The 23,336-nt window shown below is 41.9% G+C and overlaps 1 protein-coding gene across 6 annotated transcripts in view; it reads left to right on the forward strand.

The window, feature by feature from the left end:
• tbc1d22a (TBC1 domain family, member 22a) overlaps positions 1–23,336 on the forward strand; it is a 108,590-nt gene that overhangs the window by 79,574 nt on the left and 5,680 nt on the right. For all 6 annotated transcript variants that reach the window (XM_029461963.1, XM_029461965.1, XM_029461964.1 and 3 more), the window contains one exon: positions 7,847–7,942. In XM_029461963.1, the coding sequence (XP_029317823.1) occupies positions 7,847–7,942 (96 nt within the window). The remainder of the gene's footprint in view (positions 1–7,846; positions 7,943–23,336) is intronic.

The following is a 23,336-nucleotide window of genomic DNA, read 5'->3' on the forward strand; positions in this document are numbered from 1 at the left end:
ACTTGTTAAAATAAAGTTTTACTAATGATATATAATGTTTTACTTTCCTGCAGGTTAAAGTAATAATCTCATCTGAAAAAGTAATTTTTTATTTTTCATATTTACTAAATTTTTACCCTACTTTCAATATTTTCAACCCAATAATTTCAGCATTGCTTCCAATTATTATTCTTACTATAATACTACCTGCAGTAATGGTTCCCTGCCAGCAAAGATTCTCTTTTTCTGTCTATTGACATAAAACTGCTGCGTCAGCTACAGTGCAGTCCTGGCGAACCTGAAAGTAAAAGTCCAGAACACTCCGAGTCCTCCAGTGTAAGTGCACTTTCTCCTCTCACATGACTTATGTGCACATCTGTGATTAGGAAGCCAAAGAATCACATTTCTCTCAGAAATGGCCGACCCAACTGCAGCACTATGTTTTCATGAATCCACTTCCTGTCAGCCATCCCTTACAGTTACTCGTAGGCATTGCATTTTACTCCAGTGAAGGATTGAATCTAAATCATCACATCAAACCCCGGTGCTCCCCCAATTAGGAAGCTTCTTTTCTGAACCAGCAGCGACAGACTTGGCTCGAGGTGTCAAGCTCGGGAGGAACAAGTGTGATCGGTGTGGATCGTATTGACTTTGCTTTTGCTTGATTGATGGACAGGTTGAGTCAGTGAGGAGTGGAAAGGGTTGAGAGATTGTATCTGAGGAAATGTTTTATATATATATATATATATATATATATATATATATTCATTGGAACCAGAGTGGTTGACCTTTACAATACTCCATCGTGCATCAACAGTAAAGAGCTCAGCGACAAATCTAATCATCGTCCTCCCGAAAGATGAGCCAGAGTCAGAGAGACACCCTAAGAAATATATAAAGGAAACAAAAAAATATGCTATATTATTTTGTTTATCTATTTAGCTGTTTATCCTACCATTATAAGCCTTTTTCACAGCGTCTAAGCCGAATGTAAAGGGGAAAAAACAGCTCTGTCCCCTCGTAAGTATATTGATTCTTTACTAATATACCACAGGCTGCACTCACAGGTGCACCATACTACTTCAAGTCTCAAAAAGTAACAAGGAATGAAAGATTAAACAGGGATGTTGCTTTGTCGTGACTTGACAGCGGCCCGAGTGCACGTTGTACTTGTAATCCATCCTCTAAATATTTAATGTTTTACATTGTCGTTTGGATCGCGTCCCCCCAAACACACCCATTCAGACATCACATAAACACGCACATACACCTTTTTTGGCAGGCTCTGTCACAGTCCCTCACCTCCACTGCTGCCGTGGTCGGATATTAGGCTGTTTCCACTCATGAAACTTTCATTACAGCTGTCAGCAAGGCACAGCGCCGCTCGCCTCTTCTATTCAAACCTCTTCTCCCCCAGTGTCCTCTCTGCTTTTCTTTTTCTTATCAACTCATCTTAAATGCACTCTTCTATCCTATCTTTTCCTCACTTGTCCTTGGTTAGAATGCTTTTGGTAAAACAAGTTATTAAAAGCTTTGAAGTGTGTATGTTTTCCTGTGTTTGTTTGTTTCTTGTGATGCTTTACCAACCTTACCCCCGAGCTGAGAATGTTTCTGTGTGCTGGGGGATTTGGTTGCTGTATAGGAAAGAAATATGCAACAAACATTACTCCTGTAATGATGAAATCATTTCGATCGCAGACGTCTCCTCACTGATCTCCAAACCCAAGGAGACGTTCAGGAACAAATACTTTAATGTACTCTTTGTATTTTGATATGTTTATGCTGATGATGTAGTACCCTTGCTAGAGTATTTTTGAATATCTAATGTTCAATCTTTCCACCCGGATTCAACACATTCGCTCACTTTTAGTAAATTAAAACATTAACAACACCTAACAGCTCCCTGCCTGGTTAATACAACTGTCCATATGGAAAATAACCATATTTCAGAACCTGAAAATGTCACAGTATCCTTTTAACAGCCATGCTAATGCTGCCACACTGAGCTACTTGCTAATTTCATGCTCCACACAACAGGGATAATTTGGTTTCTGTCCGTCTGCCTGTGTGTATGCCGGGGAGGAAAGGAGTGTGTCTATCTATGTGTATGTGTGTGTGTGTGTGTTTCGCTCTACATCATTCATGTTTTACTCTGCGTCTCTCCTCCTCGTCCTGAGATCAATAGTGACAAATAGAGAAAAAGTGAGAAAGAGGAAAGAAAAAAAAGGAGAATCAGACAAAATCAACAGAAAAAGCGAAAAGAAAAAAGATGTTGAGAAGAGACTGAAGGTAGAAAGACAGAAAGACGGAGGAAGCTGTCATGTGCTGGATCAGGCTACTGAACAGATGGCACACCACAGAGAGAAGACCACAGCGGAGACATTACAACACTCAGGTTAAAGTCTCCACTGGAAAACACGCACGCACGCAAGCAGGCATAGTGGCAAAGTCTTTCTGTTTATTATCTGTATTGTGAAAGACACAAACACGCAATGTTTTTTGTCCCGACAGGGCCACCATCTTTCTATTTTCTGGTGATTCAGGGACGTACGTTGAGGACATTTGGAAAGTTTGGAAATCCAGTTTGTCATCAGCATAAACATATCAAAATACTCTAAAAGAGTACATTAAAGTCTTTGGTCCTGAACGTCTCCTTGGGTTTGGAGATCAGTGAGGAGACGTCTGCGATCGAAATGATTTCATCATTACAGGAGTTCAGACCCGTCAGTGTGTGAGAAATACAATCATTAGACAATGAAGACAAGAGAAGCGACAGAGCGCTGATTCTTAACTGCTCGTGATCTATGAAACATCACATTTGGTCACTTACTGCAATCTCATCTTAGGCTTATGTGCGAGTGATACGAAAAGCTCAAAGAAAGAGCAACAAATGAATTATAAATCAAATGCGGACGTTGGTCTTTGTGTGTTTTCTTCTTCTCTGCTACATTTCATAGTTCCAGCTTTTCTAAATGATCTGATATGAGTTGAGCTGAATAGCTTTTGATTTTTAACTGTTAGTCAGACAAAATGAGTAATTTAAGGACAGAAAATAGGAAATCGTGTTTTTGATCAGCAGATTATTTGATACTTAAAAGTAATTATTAGTTTCAGCTTTACTACTTTATGATAAATATGATGAGCTTATTTAAAAAAATTGCTTTTATAGGATGAAAGCAGTGTTTTCCAATGCAAATGCAGGTTTGTGTAGCAAAATGTTGTTCTTCTTCCATTGAACATCTGGCGCCCCTCCAGACTTATCTTGTGACCCTTTTAAAGGGGCTCGACCCCTAGGTTTGGAACCGCAGGACTAAACTACCTTTATAAAGTATTTAAAACGAGCTCCACCCGAACATCAACAAAGTGAAACTCTGTTTACGCAACGATCCATCAGTATTAACAAGCTAATAATGCGATATGATGATCTTATGTTCGGCGCAGGAGCCTGCAGAGTGAGAAAGAGAAGAAAAACCTTTTTATGTGGGAAACCCATTTAACAAAATAATAATTAATTAATTAAAACGCACCTGGAGGGGGACTTTAAGCTTCATCTTCACTGAGGGGGCAGTTTTCTTTGTCTGCTGTATTGTCTGTTTTGCTCTTATCTTGGATAATGAGTATTAGCAATTGGCCGACTCAGCACTTAAAAACGCAAATAAAGTAAAAGGCAATAAAATAAATGTATTTAGATTAAAAGAGAATTGTTTTAGGTTATTGATTAAGTATTTTATTAGAATGTGCATGCGTGTTTGTAATATATGTTCTTGTAACCTGAAGAGCACAGGTGTGGTCCTACTTTTCCCTCTTACCGTTCCTAAATAAAACCCATCACATATTTGAGTATCCTATGCAATCTTCTACCATGACTGCTAAAAAAAAAAGTGTTGCACGGCTTTGATTATCCTCCAAACACACACACACACTGGCATTAATACACACACTCGCACATGCAACTCTCCTCTGTGTCCCTCCGTCACACTCCCGCTGACATGAGCGTCACTATTTCTCCCCGTTTCTTCTCTTTATTGTCCGTCTCTGACACCATAAGCATGAAACAAGCATCAGACGTTTCACAAAGGAAGCATTTATCACATAGTTAATGTTCTGGGCTGCATTGTAATGTTTCACATTGTTTTCCCTTGCACACATCATTATCCTTGTGTTCACACACATACTGTGTATTCACACACACACTCACACACACACACTGAGGATGGCTTTCACCTCAATGCTTTTCTTAAAACTTCAACTGCAGGGTTCAAATCTACGGCACGGGGGAAATTGTGATATTAGTATTTAGTGTTGCTTTTTCACCCTTTGATGAACGTCTTGATTAACACTTAGCAATTTAAGATGTAGCCTAAAGCAAGACACGACATAGCAGAGAGAAGCACACGCGGGCTTAAGTTCATTTTGAATGTATTTAGAGCAAACCTCCTTCCTTCTGAAATGGATTTCATCATTTCTTTCTTTTTCTCTGTGAGATCTTACACTGGAATTTACAAAATGTCCCTTCTTTGCCTTCGTTTAGCGTTTGAATGTATCCTGCAGTCACACACCTACATCGTGCTCACTAGCCCCTACAGGATGAATCGCACGCACGAATACTTACACAGCTTGTAGCAGTTAATGTCGACCAGCCAATCGCTGCCAAAGTCTTGTTCACATAATAAGAAAAGAGCTTTAAAACTAGCACTCGAGTGCCGGCGCTTCATCATATCCTCTCTGTGTAATTGTTACATCAGTTAAAATCTGCTCGTTTATCATCTTGCATCACTCCCCAGCACAATCACCTCTCCACCTCGCCTGGAGCCGGTTCTTGGTCTCACGTCAGGCCGCTTTGTTTTGGAGGGATGAGACTAGTCAGACGGCCAACGCAGGAGTTTAAAGACACTGTGACATTCTTCTCACTCTCACTGTGCATTGCTAATTGCCTTTTCTCATGTTTTCACTTTTAAGCTGCTTTCACATGACCAGCGGTAAAACCGCTCTGCGCCGACTGTGCTGTTGTTTTACTGCGGTGCCGCCCGCGTAACGGCAACAATGGATGAGGAGGAGGAGGAGGAGGAGGAGGAGGAGGAGGAGGAGAGGGAGAGACAAGTCTGACAGTTACTGACTCCTATGACAAACTTTATCATAATGATGCAGCAGCAGCAGTGGATGGAGTCAGAGTGTCAGACAGAGGGATGTGTGGCGGGATAGACGAGGAGAGATGTTGATATTCATTCTATAACATTTATTTTCCAGTTCTTTTCTAAGTAGGACTGCAACTACCAGTGACTGCCATCGTTACTCTGTTGATTATTTTTCCTACAAGAAGTTTGCTTTAGTGTATTTACGCTTATTCGCTTTCTTACCAAGAGCTAGAGGAGAACATTGTGACCACTCTCATGTCTGTGCGTCAAATACGGTGCCAGAGCTGGGAGTCGAGTAGCTTAGCTTAGCACAAAGACTGGAAGCCAATGGGAACAGCTAGCCTGGCTGACATGTGTTGGTGAGTCTTCTTGCTATGCTAAGCTAACGGTCTTTACTGTCTGATGAGAGTAGTTCTAACTTTCTGCAAGAATGTGTCTAAATGGCGTTGCGTGTTTTGTTTGAAGATATTCCATTTAAAATGATAAAACATTTCACATTTAAGAAGTGAGAACAAGCAAATGTCTGTCATGTTTACTTGACGAATGGCTTCATTTTCCAGAGACGTTTTACTTTTAAAGCGACTTTGCACTGAAGAAGCGTTACTATAGTGATGTGTACTTGGTCTACAGATGCAGTGGCTTAATCCACTTAATTTGCACTTAAAGCTTATAAGTGATGGCGTCGCACTAAAACAAAGTGAACATGTTGTTCTTCACTCTGCTTCTGTCATTAGTTCACTATCATTCCTGCTGCAACCAATGGAGGCGATAGATTCAAAGTAATGGTGGAGCGCCATGGAAATGATTGGTGTCGAATCAAAAATATCAAGATGACTTGTTAACACAAGTTGTTTTTGATCAAGATAAATCACGGTTTCATGTGTGCACTATTCCTCACAGTCATATTAATGAGAAGGAGAGGGGGGGGGGGGGGGTGACAGACAGTTGTTGAATGAGACTGAAGGAGGTGACAACAGATGAGTGAAGAAGAGGAAGAGGGGGCAGACCCAGTAACTGGATTTCAGAGCTTCACAGTCCCTAACGGTTCATTGGTGCCCTCAACCATGAACTCACACACATACACGCACACGCACACACACACACACAGCACGCACACACACGCAAACTCATAGAAAAAAGGAAATTAAAACCATTCAACGCTTTGGTGGGCTCAAACATTGTGCTCCCGTATACTAACTCATCTGTGTGTGTGTGAGAGAGTGTGTGTTTGCTCGCTTCTGTTGATTGGATTGGAGATGCAAGGTTAGACCAACAAGCCAATCACCTGCCAGTTTACAACTCTCATCACGCTACGCTTCGCTGTTCACAAACACTAACCCTCTTTATTTCTCTCTCCCTCACCACACTCTACTCTCTCTTTCTATTCACTTTCTCTATTCCCCCTCTCTCACACACACACACACATGCACACAAACAATCTCGGTAGGGAAATTCTGAAAATTGGTTTAACTAAGTGGGAGGTAAAGTACGAGGAAACCCAAACAACAGGAGACGTACACAAAGGACGATCAATCTGTTTCGGAGGACCAAACACACGGAAATCAAAAATGCATTGACGGAGAGCTGACGTCCAGTCTGCTTATTCCACCGTTGCTGTAAGACAGTTTAAATCTGTCTCTCCACTATTACTTCTTCCCTCGTTCCTGGAGGGAAATTCAATTATCCCAGCACAGAGGCAGTCCCTGTTAATTCCTGCAGAGTTATAGCTCACTGTTGCACTGAAACGAGTGCGGTGGTTAAAGAGCAACACTTGCGGTTGGTTACTCAGACAAAGTGGAAATGAGCACAACTGCACCCTCTAATTGTAACCTTGTAAAACATGGCTAAGTTATCGGAACACGTGTGTAGCCTCGGGCTCTTTTATCGACTCACCTGTGCCAAAAAAGTCCACAGAGGATAATATAGAATTGAAGAGTACGTGAGTCACTTTCCTGAAGCTGTAAACGACGTCTGGGTAGTAAATGCTGAGTGTGTTTTAATGCATTGCTTCTTTACCACCACTTAGTGTAAGTAGACACATCAGAGAGCGCGCTTATAATTCATGCTATAACCAAGAGTGAGTGTGACTTCCACTTCCAGTTGGGACAGAAGTGCAATTCCAAACTTTCATTTCATGAATTTAACCTAAAATAACATCCAGTATGTGGGTAACTAAAACCCCCGACAAGCTCTCGCATTAAAATGCACTTTTGATATTCCATCCCACCTTTAAGGGCGGTATACGCTCCCTATTCAATTGCATTTAAAGGCCCTGGTAATTATCCCCCCCCTGTGATAGGGCTCCGGTGAAGAGATGAATAGAACAAGGAACATCTCATCCTTTGTCTCTCTCCCTCTTTAATTCCCCAGCTCATTGCCGAGTCATAAAAAAAATGAGCTGGCAAACATAACGAGGGCCTGAAATAAAAAGCTGTGCAATGAAGAAGGGATTTGTACGTTTCTATCTCTCTGCCTCCCTGCAAATATGAGTTTCTGCATTGTGACAGATAAATGTTTTATATTCTTCTTCTCTATATCTCTTCTCCTTGCTTGTGTGTTTATGCAGACTTAATACATCGTGCACAAATGCTTCTTAATCTTTCTGAAAATGAAATGTGTTGAAAGACGCTTTCCTTACATCCTTAAGCTTCTATTTGAACAGCATATCATAGCTGAGTGTGTGAAATGTTAAACTTGTTTTTATATCAACATGTTGGTCTCTGTCTCACCAGGCTGAACCAGAGGGCTTCTCCCATTTCCACCTCTACGTCTGCGCCGCCTTCCTGGTGAGGTGGAGGAAAGAAATTCTTGACGAGAGGGATTTTCAGGTAATGTGCACACAAGACACAGGGGGCGCCATAAAGCTTTGTGTTGCTGCACACAGACTGACACTCACACATACATGAAGCCATACGTGTTTCCATACTGTGACGCTGATGCACCGTACGTAGCTTCATATGCATGCGAATGAATCTCAGATGTGCCGCTTGTGAGCAACAACAACATCAAAACAGACTGTAGAGCTGTTCATGGCCGACATCCCTCTGCATTACCTCCCTGATCATTAACTGTGAGGTTCAAAAGTCGTTGTGAGTGCATTAGTAGATGACAGTAGACAGCTGCCAGAAGGTGACTTTGGTTGCCAGCTCACTGGGGGATCTGGCTCCTTAACAGGAGCAGCACAGTCTAATATCATCCTGCACAAACATCATCTCTGCTTACTTGCCTTTGTGTCTTCTCTCTCTGTTCTTTCACGTTTCCTCTTCTTCCTCTGTATTACATATTTTGCACATTATTTCTAAACTTTGTCATTGATTCTCTTGTTCTTTCCTCCGCTGCTTTGAGTCTTTTCTCGTCTCCTGTCTTTTTATCACTCGCTAATTGGAAATATGTAAAAAGCCACCATAGAAGAAGAAAAGAGATGGAGGAAATGAAAAAGATATCATTCAAAAGCACCAACAGACCTGCTGTGCTGTTAGTCAGCTGAGTCCGGTGGATCAATACCGCTCTTTAAACTTCTACTCAAACTGACATCAGCCTGCAGTTTGAGTGGCAGCGCTGTCTCCTCTCCTCTGCTTGTTAAGGGACCTTTTTCTCTCGCATTCTCATCTGACTGACTGACTGCGTCATTTATCCTCTTCTCTTCCCAATTTCTAATAGCTCACAGGGTTATCTATTCCTCGGGACATTGCAATACGCTGCCCTGATTAATTACAGTAAAGTAAACATGTGATATGATCGATCAATCATTGTCACCTGACGCCAAAGAATCCCACCCTGAAGCCACGTTCCCTATATCTGCGCTCTGTGTGTGGTCATCTGTGTTCTCTTAAATACCTCACAACTGCAAGCACACTATTCTCCCAACTCCATATAGTTTTGCTGCCTGACTGGCTGGCTCGCCACACAGACTACCAAGTTCTGCGCCAAGGACAAAGTATCCATCCTCTGAAGATGAGAGGAAAGAGGAGGCGTAGAGGGAGGAGAGGATCAGGGTGGGAAGAGAGGTAGAGGAGACATAAGCTCAGATTCAACTTTAGTGCAATGGAGGGGGGAAAGCAAAGGTTTGTTTTTATATTGAGAGTACAATAATGCCGTGGCACACTTTGTTACGTTATAACCCTGAGACATTATTCCAGAGACACAATGTTACAGATGATTAATTACAGACGATTATGCGTTGGATGCAGTTTCCACACGCTTGAAATGCTTCGAAAAGGACACAACAATAAGCAATTGGACTTCCATATCACTGGCTTCCCAATATAAGTAAGCAAAGCTGCCTTCCAGAGGGGGATGTGTTCATTAGATAATGCTGTATGTGTGTATTCAGAGTTTCTAGAGAACATCAAAGCTTTTACTTAGTTGATTTACATGTAATTACTTTCATAAAGAAAAGACTTGTCGTTAGGTAAAGTCATTTCGTATTACAATATATTAATACGATTTAAATAGCTAATAATGACACCTTGGATCAGAGCAGCAGCGCTTGTGTTTATGGCCATCATACTGGTTTTTATTTATTCAAACCACTGTAGTAGTTGTAGCTGAGAAATGACTGTTAGCACTTGAGAGGTTTTACTGTAGCGCCCCTCAGGTGGTAACACTGAAGAAAAGAAGGATAAAACCAATACAATTCCAGCTGATGCAAGGGGGCCACTCCATCTCTTCTGTCACTCCCACCATATAATAAATCAGAAGAAGTCTTCAAAGGCGGGAGCAGTCGGAGGCTTGTGGTTCTGAAGAACCTGTGTTTTAGATTAAGGCCAGTTGATTAAAGCTGATTCACCCACTGAGACACTGGAGGCTGTCTGAGTTTGAAGATGAGGCATCAACTGACTCATCTGTTCTTACTTTCATGCTCTTCTTACACTCGCTCCCCTTTTCTCGCCCAAGTTGCAAGTCTTATAAGATTGCTCCTTTTTGTTGGATTCCATTTTTTAGATTGAATTTGAGATGGTTATAGGTTTTAATGGATTTCTGCAGCGGTTTTGAGCCGTGCGCACAGAGAAACCTCACTAAACTGTGTGCAGTTACAGTGTGTCCGCTCCTGCATTCAAATGTTTTCATTTTTTGAAAAAGGAAGAAGGAGAAAAAAGTCAATTAATTTATGGAAATATTCATAATTTGAACATGACTTGGCCGGCTTACTGAGAGCAGACAGAGCCTGTGGGGGAGTCAACAATGGCAGACTTGAACATCATAATGAATCCAGGAAGCTCCTTAACACTATCAGTTGGAAGACAGTGAGCTCAGCTTATTTCATGATCACAAGTAGGAGAAAAGCTTGTGACTAAACTCTAAAAAAAGGGACATTTCAGCTCTGCAGTTATAATGTCCCACCTTCTGCTTGTTAGCCATTCCAGCAGCATGACTCTGCACATTGCACTGCGTGACGTTCATGGTCACAAGAGGATGAATCCCCATCATCTCAACCACGTTGGGCACCGTGCATCTGGTGCAGCAGGTCAAAGTTTAACATCCCAACATCTACTAGAATCTGATAGATCAGCACATTTTTCCACATGTCATCCTGACACTTCCCTGCCCAGTATACAGCAAATGAGCTCTCATCGCCTATTTGTTTATGTCCTCAGGGGAAGTCTGTATTTATGGAACACAGATGTCCTGTGTGTGTGTGTCTGGCTCAGTGTCGCAGACTGGATTCATATATATTCAGATTTAAAAGTGAATAACATAACGATATGTCCTTGCACGTATTGATGGTGTTGCACGAGTTGTGTCTTTGAGAGAAAACTCTTAATTTTCACAAATTGATGAACCAAATATAACACAATTTATGATGTAGTTTTTTGACACAGATTAGTCTGAGTAAGGAAAGAGAAAAAATAAAAAATGTCTTCTCCTCTCAGCTTTAGTGGTTTAATTCCAAGAGATTTCTGCCTGGGATCCAGTGAGCCTCAGAGTTCAAACGTGGGCCTGCCAGGTTCTTAAGGGCCTGTTGAACAGCTCTTATCTCCACATGCTTTATCCAATAACCCTCACAGCATCCCAGTCCTCTTATGTCTGTTTCTCTATCTCTTACTAATTCATAGCCTTTCTGTTTTTGCCACTCTTGCTGTTCAGTTTCATCTGTTTCCTTCTGTCTTTCAATCTGTCTTTCTTTCTTTTGACCGAGTGTCTCTCTGCCACTTATTCCTGCTCTTTCTCTTCCTACCGTTCTTTCCCACACTTGGCACTTCATCATTGACATTGTGATTAGAGAGGGCCTTTAGGGATGGGATTGTGGGTCAGTCGGTCGAGCCACCACTTTGGTCCAGACTGAAATATCAATTTGGATGGATTGCGAAGTGCAGACTTTTTATGGTCCCCAGAAGATCAAGAGTACCGTCATTTGGGATCCTTTGACTTTTCCTCGTGTGCCACCATGACATTTTTCTGCTATTTAGTGAAGAATCTCCAAACCTATTGGACGGATTGCTCTGAAGTGTCTTCAGAACGTAGCTCTGAAACTGTCCAAAGGCAACAACATGCAGTCAAAAAGACAATCCGACATTAATAGTTTACAGACATCAGTCTTGCGTTTTCACATGCATCCTCACAAACAACATGCCCTTCCAGCAACATAATAAAGGTTTCCAACCTCTTCTCATCAATCTTCTCATTATAGCACTGAATTGCTTCTCTGATTTCCCCGGGCCTGCAGGCTAATTAGACTTGTAGCAGCCAGTTAGCACAGCATAACATTAACAGCTTTTTGTTTTGTGTTAAAGCTTGAAATGACTCTTTTGATGGATTTGTGCTTTGTTAGGTCTCCTGAAATATATGAAATATGTATATACTGGTTTGAATTCGTAATGCTTTGTCATAGATTTCATCACTTATCAGCCGGAGTTGAAGCTTCAAACTTTTTTTAATGCAAATTTGGGAGTTGAGAAACAAGTTGTTCTTTTGAGGTCATTGTGTGTAATACATGTAACCCTCTAAATCTGCTCCGTCACTGCCGTGTAGTCACTCGCTGTATAAGTGAGAGCTAATTGTCTTTAATGTAAAATGTCGACCGGGAGAGCAGCGGTGTATGACAACCTGCTGGGGAGTTGCATGCTCGGGGTCCTGAGAGAGAACACGAATGATTGATTCACTTTAATAGTTTTAATTTAAAATTGCATGCAGAAAGTAATTTAAAAAGGATAATTCATGCATTGTTATCAAAAATAGTAAGGAGAGTAAATGTGAATCTCCCGGTTGTGGGATTGGATTGGTTAAGCTGCTAAATGAAAAGCTGGAGGAGTATGGCACTCCCCAAGCAATCTGCCTTCCACCGTTCCACCTCAGCTAGCACTCTACTGCTAACTGCATGCCTGGACTGCATGTATAAATTGGCGTGTGCACCAACACACACACACTTTTTTTCATGCATTTTCTCTGTCACTCACAACCACACGACAACATAAACATGCATATAAACAATTCTCTCTCACCGTACAGTTTTATTCACTTACGAACACACACAGTAATAGATATTATGCAGGTTTGTTGTTTTCACTGCAGCACAGTCAGCCCCATTTCCCTTCAGTCCGTGCTTCCTGCCGACACCAACACAGCCTCTGCAGAGCTGCCTTTACATGACTGAATGACCTCTGCTCTCTGGTCCCTAAGACTGCATACGTGGAGCTGCTTGATTGTGAAGCTGTACCTCATCCTGGATATTAGAGGATGGGGAAGTCTGCATTTGAAAATAAAAAGGTTCAGATGCAGCAAATAATCATGATTTTCAGTGATATTTTGAAATTGAGCAATAACTAACAACCCGGCAGCCAGAAATTCAGATAGACGGGGGTTCTTGTCAGATTTGAACACAAATGTCAAATTGTTTTGTATGCCAGAAAGAGCGGAAACGTTGCTGTTTCTGCAATTTAGCCGATTTGTAATTTGTTTCCAAAGATGACAGCCTCGTAAAGGACTTCTCCAGGTGGTGCGCTGGCTTAAACAGACTTTCATTTTACTCATAATGTCACAACTGCAATCTTTCCCGGTGCTTGAGCAGGAATCATTTGCTGCTTGTATAAACGACTTTTTGCTTTTTAAATCTGTTCAAATAAAGCCTGTGTATATTTATCACAAAGTATTCTGCACGTGTGATACGACTTCAGCTCATGCGCTTTGACGTTGGAAGTGTTGTGCAGCAGAAATGCTACTTTACAATTTCCCATATTTTGAAAAGGCACAAAACACTAAGTGTGGGAAAGAACTAAACTAAACGCTTATGTTATTTATCAAATGTATGTGCACGTTTCAGTTGCTTTGCGTATTTACAGTCTCTCCTCTGCTCTGCTTCGAGAAGGGCGAATCTCCGCTTCCGAACATACACACACGCGTGCGCACACACCTACAGTCAGAGACAGAGCGGAGGAAAGGTAAGGAAATAACTTTAAAAATCTGCGCCACACACACACACGTGCGCACACACCTACAGTCAGAGACAGAGCGGAGGAAAGGTAAGGAAATAACTTTAAAAATCTGCGCCACACACACACGCGTGCGCACACACCTACAGTCAGAGACAGAGCGGAGGATAGGTAAGGAAATAACTTTAAAAATCTGCGCCACGCACGGACCTCATCCAGCCCAGGCAGCATCCCAAGCAAGCTTCAAGGTTTCCTCCTCTTGCACCATAACAAATATTATTATAGATGCATATTGCGTACATACTGTACATGTACTTTCACATGTTCAAGGATATGAGAGCAGATTATCTGTGTTGCATTTTTTACATCAAAGGTCAAGCAGGATGTAAATGAATCTGCAGACAGTTGTGTCCATTCACAAACAAAACCAAGAGCATTATTTGTCAGCATTCATTTCATCAGTGGAACCTTCCGATCTCGGCCATTTATCAGCGTTTCCCTGAGATTTCATTAGCAAGCGTTGCTGAACAGTCCCCGTCGTGAGGATCCCCCGTCGTAATGGCCGAGCGTTTAGGTGAAAGCAAAGCGATTAGTTCTGTCTAAATGGAATCTCTCTGTCACTACAGTTTTCACGAGGACACGCAGGACGAGCTGAAGTGAGGGGGAAACAGTGAGGTGTTGAAGAGACAAAGATTTGTTTTCACTGTAATTAATGGTGTGTGAAAAACTTTACCTTTTGTAAATGTCAGCGTCTGTCCTCAGATCAGTTACGTGTGGAGGACGCCTTGGGTTAGGCTGCCATGGCAATAAAGTAAAGGAGGGCGCTCCAGAGGAACCGGATTGTTCTGGAAATGTCAGCACTATTTCAATCACCAGGACCGGGAACACTTTGTTTATGAAGTCTTATATTGTAGAAAAGATTGTGCCGGTTAGCTTCAGTTTGAGTAACGTAATCTGGTGTTTTTCATTATCTATGTTGTATTTAGTTAGTAACTGCCAGCATATCTACGTACACTACTGGAGCCACACTTTCTTTTGTGTGTCAGAGTGTGAACTTTAGATTAATGTGTGTGTTTCTGTTCTAGCTGCTGATCACTGCCAGCTTTCTTTACACATTTAACACTCGAATCAGTGTGTGTCTAAGGTGGAGCCTGATCCCTGTGCTTCCCCTGCCACTCTTCTGTATACTGTTAAAAGAGACAGAGTGTTCATTTACCCCAATCATTGTCCTAATAAAGCCGTTATTTTTTGCTTGGTGACACATTCCACAAAGACCTCCTTTTTAAAGTGTATTTTTGGGAAAGAAAAGCTCAATTTATTCGGTCTAATTATCAGAACAAAGTGTGTCCCTGTCAGGACGCCAGGACAACGCTTGAAAACTGGAACTCTCACAGTTTAATCAGGACATCTGGTCACTCTAGATGTTTCACTTTGCCAACACAAATGTTGAGTGTTACAAACAAAGTAGTCCGTGGGGCCCTCTGCTGGGAAAGTCCCCTTTTCTGTCTTTACAGAATGCACTCTCCATTAATACTTGTATTTCTGTCATTTTATGATATGTTAAAGAGGCATTAATCGTCCCATATCATCTAGCCACAGCTGCCTTGGTCCTATTATAAATATATTTAGTATACAAGTATTTGTGGTCGTCTAAACAATAGCTTAACCACGTCATGTGATATGCAACTTCAGTACACGAGGAACAGAGCTTACAGTGTGCGGGACGCGTGTGTGTGCACATGATCAGGAAGGAACCAGCTCCGCCTCATGGAACCTCTTTTTACTCTTTATCTGCATGTACGTGCATGAGCACTAGCAATTCGCCAACTTGCAATTTCTGGAGAAGAGATTGATCCCTCTGATTAATTCCATATTTTCCCCCATTTATCACGACAAGACCTCCTCATTTTCTCCCCCATAACTTTCTCCCCACACTTGGCTGGTATCAAGCAGACCCTCTCAGGGGTGTGCAGCTTCCCTGATGGATGGCACCGTAGTCTATAGTGTAGAAAGGGAGGCGAGGCCACCCCCGATAAACAACTTCTAATAATCACCCCGTTGATTGAGTGCTGCGCCTGATGTGGCTTATGAATCTGTTTGTGCAAAAACAATAGAAGATCAAAAGAATGAGAGAATTTAATATGGTGGAAGTAATGATGTAACCCTCCACCCCATCCTGCCTTTCATTCTGTGACATCCGTCTTTCACAGCTCTCCTTCTACCTATTCTCTCCATCACTGTCAACTAAAGTTAAAAGCAAACTTGTACGCTGACTTATTGTACTGTATGGTTTTAATGACCAAAGCTGGAAGCTTGGAAAGTTGGTAGCGATCAGTCCTGGTGTGTCATTGGGTAGACACAAAGTGAGCGAGTGTGTTTTCTGCTAAGAGATGTGCACCAACACAGTTATTTATTGGCTGGAGATTGTTGTGCTGATGATCAATGGATCAATGCATGCGAGCATAAGTTGCCAGGAGTCTCCTCCAAGCATTTATCAGCTCAAAGCAATCGTGTGTGGGATGATTAGCTTTCGCTCGGAGAGTCATCGACGACATTATCATTGGCTGAGGTTTATCCACCAAAGGGAGGAAAACAGAGATAGGAAGAGTCAGAATTTTATGTCTTTTTTTTTTGCCCTAAGATAACAGAATTACAGTTGTTGTTCTGTCAGCCCATGAGCCGGCTGCGTGCCCCCCTGCTCGACTCAGTTAAGACACGAAAATACCAAATAAACAGAAATATCGACCGGCTTGTAAAGAATAAACACTGCAGCAGCAGCAGGAGGAAGGAGGAATAGATTTTTAAGAAAAGGAGATTTGAACTGAGACATAAATATTGAATTTTAGATTTAAATGCTCTTCTATGCATTTCTGCTCCTGGCTTCTTCAGGGATCATGAACTCTTGATTAGGGTGCCTTTCTTTCTGTGGGTGACAGCTGGAGTAATACCGTTGAAGCTGCGGCAGGCGGTCTTATATAATAATAACCTTTTTCTCACATGTTAAAGTTGATAGGGCCTCGTCACGGTTGAACCACTTTCCTCAGCAGTGATCAGCCTGGTATTCAAAGTGTGTAGATACACCACAGAAAGTAGTTCCGCATGTTCCAAACAGTGTGAAAACAAAACTGTTTGCCAGATTTCGGGTGGTGATGGTTGAAGCAGAAAAGGGGCAAATGGTTCAATATTGACTGCTCTTGAACTTTGAAGTTGTACGCGCTGAAAAGTGAAACTTCTCAAGCAGAGTGAAATATCAGCGTTAAATGCCTCGACACACAGAGGAAGCACAGACAACTGCCTTGGCACTTAGATTGCTTCTGGCTGCATTTTTCCAGAGGTTTTGAACTTGTCACTGTGTTGGCTTTGACTGGTACAGAATGGGTTTGACTGAGCGTGAACTGCCGAGAGCAAAGAACTCAAAGTTATTTCACAGATCTATTAACTTTTTATGCTTAAGTTTTAATTAAAACCAATAAAATACATTATTCTATGTGGTGTCAGTTAGTGGGAGTAACCTCAACACGAACACCTACGCTTGCTTACTGAAAGCTTTCATCCATTCTCATTCACTCCCACAGTATTCAAATGACCAAAGGTTGTATCCACATGCACGCTCGTCTTTCCCTTTTAATAAAGGATATCGCAGGGTTTTATGAATTAGTTTTGTTTACACAGTAGTGGACTTATGTTGACCTCCTGCTCAAAGCATGCTGGAAATACATAAATGTCAAATGAGATAATTGTTTCATCACTTCTTTCTTATTCTTCTTTTCTCTAGTACTTCTCAGGACTGCATGAAATTGACTAAAACTGTGTCTAAGATTGCATAAGTCATCATATTGTATTGCTAACTGTGCTTTCTCCCAACACTCTGAGTGCACAATGCGAGCGGAGCTGCTTTATTTATTACATTTTTCCGTTTTGCATCTATTTCTGCAACATTTTGCAGGTCAAACTCACCTCTTCTCTGCCTTATCTATTTGAACTTTAGTCTTTTGTTCATTGTGAGTTTGAAGCTGTATGAATTCTGCAAAATAACAGATCAGACATCCTTTCTATGGACATAATATAAATTCTATACACAATATTATATGGCAAGCTCTGAGGTGAATCACTTGTAGCTAAGTTGAAGATTTACAATGGAACTTTGTGTACTGCTGCTTGGAACAGCACGGTCTCCTCTTGATGTGCTAAATACAGCTCGGCCCTCGCCCCGGGTACAAAGAGAGAACTCCACGAGAGGCAGCTGTTGACATTTCCAAGACAAAAGACAGGCGAGGTGAGAATGTGTCTCTGAACCCGACACGACTGCACAGCGTGGTTACCTCGAACGGTCCATTACTACAGCGAAGGAAATGCTTTTACTGCATGAGTAATATGCACACTGCTGTTTCCACTTGTACTCTTATTAATTAATCTGTATTGTTTCACATTTATTTTCTATGATATGATGACTGGTGGTTAACATGCAGTGTTATGGGCATTCTTTTAGTGCATTATAATAATAATAATAATAATAATAATAATAATAATAATAATAATAATAATATATAATTAGGTCAAGGAATCACATAATTGCTGGTCACTCACTGACATTTATTTTCAAGTATCTTATTTTATTATAATTCCCATAGCTGCAATACAGAGTGTTATAATGTGATTCTAAGTTACTCCGAGTGGTCATTGGGGGATTGAGGTGTGGGCAGATATGATACAGTACAAGGCTCTATACGTGCTCATTGTTTGCTGTAAGTAAAGTAAATATAATATATAAATAGAAATATTTCAGCTTCTATTTCCAGGTATTTACATCTAGATCTGATAAACAACTTAGAAGATAGCACCTTTTATTTGAACCCACCCATTTTTCAAGTGAGCAGAAGTATAGGAAGCATGTGACTTTCGTTGCCCAGGTGTGTCCTGTACATTGTTTATTCAAACAATAAATAGCACTGAATGTCTACTCTCAGTTTCAGCTTTGGGTTTTGCCTGTACAGACTGCATTTATAGTTTTAAAGGTGTAACCAACATGAAGACCAGAGAGCTGTCAATGGGAGAAAAGCAAGCAATGTTGAAACTGAGAGAAGATGGAAAATCAATCAGAGCCAATGCACAAACATTGGCCATAGCCAGTACAACCATTGTAAATGTCCTGAAGAAGAAAGAAACCACTGGTGTACTGAGCAACAGACGTCGAACTGCTAGACCAAGGAAAACATCAGCAGTTGATGATTGTATTGCATTGTGAGAACTGTAAAGAAAAACTCTACAACAACTGTCAGTGACATCACCAACAACCTCCAGAGGGCAGGGGTGAAGGTTTCACAATCCACCATTCGCAGAAGACTTTGGGAACAAAAGTACAGAGGCTCCACAAGAAGATGCAAACCACTCATTAGCAATAAGATCAGGAAGGCCAGATTAGAATTTGCCAAAAAGTACAGAGACGAGGCTCAAAAGTTCTGGGACAAAGTTTTATGGACTAATGAGCCAAAGATGAACCTTTGCCAAAGTGCTGTAAAGGCTAAAGCGTGGAGAAAGAAGGGATCTGCTCATGAAACACACAAGCTCATCAGTGAAACACGGTGGAGGTAATGTTATGGCTGGGGCTCGCATGGCTTCTTCTGGGACGGGCTCATTGATGTTCTTTGATGATGCAACACATGGCGGCAGCAACATGAACTCAGAAGTCTACAGAAACATTTTGTCTGCCAACTTAAAGGAGAGATGCAACCAAACTGATCGGGAGATCCTTCATCATGCAGCAAGACAACGACCCAAAACACACTGCCAAAACAACCAGGGAGTTCACCAGGGGAAAGAAGTGGAAGTGGTCAAGTCAATATCCAGACTTAAACCCTATTGAGTAGTTTACCTGCTAAAGAGGAGACTGCAGGGAGAAACCATCAACAAGTGAAAGAGGCTGCGGTGAAAGGCAACACAAAAGAAGAATGCATAAGTTTGGTGATGTAAATGGGTGGCAGGCTTGATGCAGTTATTGCAAGCAAAGGATTTGCAACTAAATATTAGGTATTATTCACTTTTCACACTATGTTAAGTCTCTGTTCCTATACCTTTGCTCACCTAAAAATGTGGTGTTCCATTACAAACGATGCTATCAGATTATTTATCAGATCTAGATGTAAATAGAAGCTGAAAGACTGATCTTTTTTTCTCATATTCATCTTTTGATGTCAAACTTAATTGTTTTCAGTGTACAGCAAAAATAAAGGAATTGGCCTCGCTGTTCCAATAGTTTTGGAGGGCACTGTATATATATTTATGAGTGCTTATAACTAGAATTGTGCCGTGCTGTATGCAGAGTATAATGCATTATAAGGATATAGGGCGTCATAGAAAGTGTAACCAAACTTTAATATCATAACAACAATAATGTAAAGCGGTGTGTAAGATGAGCCCACCTCCAGGGTCCCACTGCTGTATTAATCTACACCATCCAACCTTTACAAGACAACTTGGCTTTGCCATCCTATGTTAGCTCTTACCTCCGCATGCTGCAGTGCCCCACTCCTACATTAGCACCCACTGTTTGCCAGAGTGCCTCTTTTGTGTAATTATACAAACTACGGCAAGCTAATGGCCCTGACAGAGCCGTGCCCAGGTCCATTACACCTCAGGGTGCTGCAAAACACCATTACCAGCAGCAGCAGCAGCCTGGAGTGTTTGCGCATGTAGGTGACGGTCTGTATTTGAGCAACCTCATCTCTATGTGTCATGTAGATGTGTTGGTTGAAGGAGGTCGGAGGTGGAATGATACATGTCAAAGAAATACAACAGTGACTACGGACAAGTGCAATTTGAGCCACCAAAGTGTGTCTGTTGTGTTTGTTAGCAGCACACCTGTCATCTCTCTCCCATTAGTTTCTCCGGGGCTTTCCAGGGGCTTTTTCGGCTGTGGGGAGCTGCAGGTGACACCGCAGGAAAGACCACGAGGACTTTAGGCTCATTGTACACACTTCACTTAGCACCATCCCAGCAAATAGGCTTATGGTTGACAGGAAGAGTGTGTGTGTGTGTGTGTGTGTGTGTGTGTGTGTGTGTGTGTGTGTGTGTGTGTGTGTGTGTGTGTGTGTGTGTGTGTGTGTGTGTGTGTGTGTGTGTGTGTGTGTGTGTGTGTGTGTGTGTGTGTGTGTGTGAACAGGCATACATAACATAGATTTGTTCAACCCATTGCTCACTAATGTAACTCTGAACTTTCCCCGTATCTCAGAATGTGCTGTCTTCATGTTTCAGATTATCGTGTGGCTTTTGTTTTACTGACTCCACACCTACGCTAAGTTCCCACAGAGTGAATAGACGGCTCTTCTTATTCACTAAGGTGGAAGATTTCCCCCGAGCATGAGCGACTTTATAAATGTGGAGCAGAGATGAGCGTATTAAATCTGCTCAGCCCGGTCAGATGCAGGTTAAAACCATAACTATACTCTCTGCACGTAAATTTCACTTGACAGTTGCTTTGGATCCATTATCCCATTCCCTTTTTGAAGAAAGAGCTTGAGCTCTAACTCTATTGACTATCTGCTTTCCCCTCACTATCAATAGCCATTAACCACTTTAAGCCTGTCCAAGCGTAGGAGATGGAGAGCTAATTGTCTTCCTTTTGTAGCGTACTGTATACAGTAATGGTGGATCAATGAGTTTGTTAATATTGTGGGATAAACGGATGTTCAAGCTTGAATAACCACAAGCACCCCACCCCCCCCCACACACACACACACCTTGTTTCTGTCTCATCTGTACCTTTAATTTACTGTATCATCTCCTTCACTTATCTCCTCCTCACACACACACACACACACACACACACACACACACACACACACACACACAACATAACAAACACACATAAATCTCCATCTCTCGCTCTCACGCCTTCACTACCCACAAACACAAGCTATACATTCATTGAATTTCACGGATTGCAGAGCTTCCTTCATTTATTTTTTTCTCACACAAATGCACCCACCCACACACACAGGCACGCACACGCACACACACACACACTCACTCGTGGCCTCTCAGTGTGGAGTGTTGCCACCTGTGTGGAGTGGAGTGAGTGTAGCGTTCCCCCTGACAGCGAGATGTATGCAATTAAACCGTATTAAAGTCATTAGCCCAACAGAAGTGATAGCCAGCAGATGGTTACCACGCAGAAATATGCTCCTAATGAAGCTCCTCAGTCACTGCGGGTGTGTACTTGTGTGTGTGTACTTGTGTTTGTACTTGTGTGTTGGACGATGCTAGAGTGCTCCAGTGTGCATGTCCAGTGTATGTTTGTTTGGGTGTGCTTCCCAGGACTTGATTACACAGTGTTTGGTCCTTCTCCTGTAGCATAGCAATTAGTGCCTATTGTTGATGTACAAATATGGTAGCACATGTTAAATTTCCCTCCTACTATTAGCCCCCACCCATCTGCTGCCCCAACACTTCATTATATACATCGTACTCGCTTTGCAATACATTTTTATTAGGGGCGTCATGATTCGACCCCTCAGTCCTGCAACACTCTGACGATAGCGTGTCATATGTACTGCTACACAGGACGGGGCTAGCTAGTGTTAGCTGTCTCTCTTGGTACAGACGCAACATGCAGTACAACAGTCATAGCGAGACACCCAGGACCGGCGGGGCGATGCACAGAATAACTTTGTGCACTCACACTTTTACACAAATACATAGCAAACATGCACATGAATGAATGAATACATGAACTGCACGCTGTAAGTCCGACTGACACAGTAACAACATGTGGTGGAGTTAGTGGCCTGGCAGATCAGCAAGACAAAAACCTTCTTTAGCATCGGATGGTGTTCCCGTGACCAGACATAACATAATTATAAATATGCAACACATGAACCCACTCGTAACACGCAGGCCTTTAGCTGTGGGCAACATTGTTGGATTTCAAATGCGTGTGTGTGTGTGTGTGTGTGTGTGTGTGTGTGTGTGTGTGAAAGGGAGAGAGGTTGAGTGATGAAAGAAGGAGCGCTGATAGTGATGCTCTATTGAATACAGATGAGAGAAAAGGCGAGCTGAATTCTGATCGGACCGTCTTCTCTCTTTGCTCGGCTCTCCATCGCTCACAGCGAAAATACTTGAGAGCAGTGCGTCCTTCTGAACCGGGGGGAAAGTTATGAGGTCAGCCTTTTAAAGTTCAGGTTCATTTTCCATCCGTCATAGTGTTTTTTTAAATGATTGAAACAAGCAGCTGGATTTTAATGATCAAGAATCCGATCATGAACTGAGAGTCCTGCTTTATGTTCGACAACCCTAGCGGCCAAATTAGTTTTAGCAGCGATCGCTTACCGCATGTCAATCTTTAAAACACGCCAACAGGGTTTAAGCACATTGCAAGGGCTATTCACCAGCTACTCTCTTTCAAGGCAAACAACAAATCCCAACATTTATTATACACTATGTCAAAAGTAAGTGTCACCTTTAAGTTATCCAGAAGGCAGAGATGAAACACAGCTGCAGCCTAAATCTGTAGAATCTGGCTTGGATGGCAGATTTGAGTTTAATTAGTTGAAGAAAACTTGTCCTTTTCCATCCTCCTGCGGAATACAAATGCTTTTTGTTGAAAAGTCATCAGGGTCGTCTCACCGGCTCATTAAAAACGTGCGAGGAAGGAAAGAATTAATGGAGCCAAACACCATCAATTTAATACGTAGGAGGGTAAAATAATACAAAGTACCGGCTGTAGAGAATATTCTGAGTTAAAGTTTGACTTTCTCAGCAGCGTTGCAAAGATGAGGCTGGAATATGCACCGGAGTTTAGAAGTACTTTGACACACAATTAAATAGTTACGTAGGATTCATTATAGGGAGGAGCATA

Source organism: Cottoperca gobio, chromosome 23 (assembly GCF_900634415.1).
Source record: "Cottoperca gobio chromosome 23, fCotGob3.1, whole genome shotgun sequence".
NCBI classification, from domain to species: Eukaryota; Metazoa; Chordata; class Actinopteri; order Perciformes; family Bovichtidae; genus Cottoperca; species Cottoperca gobio.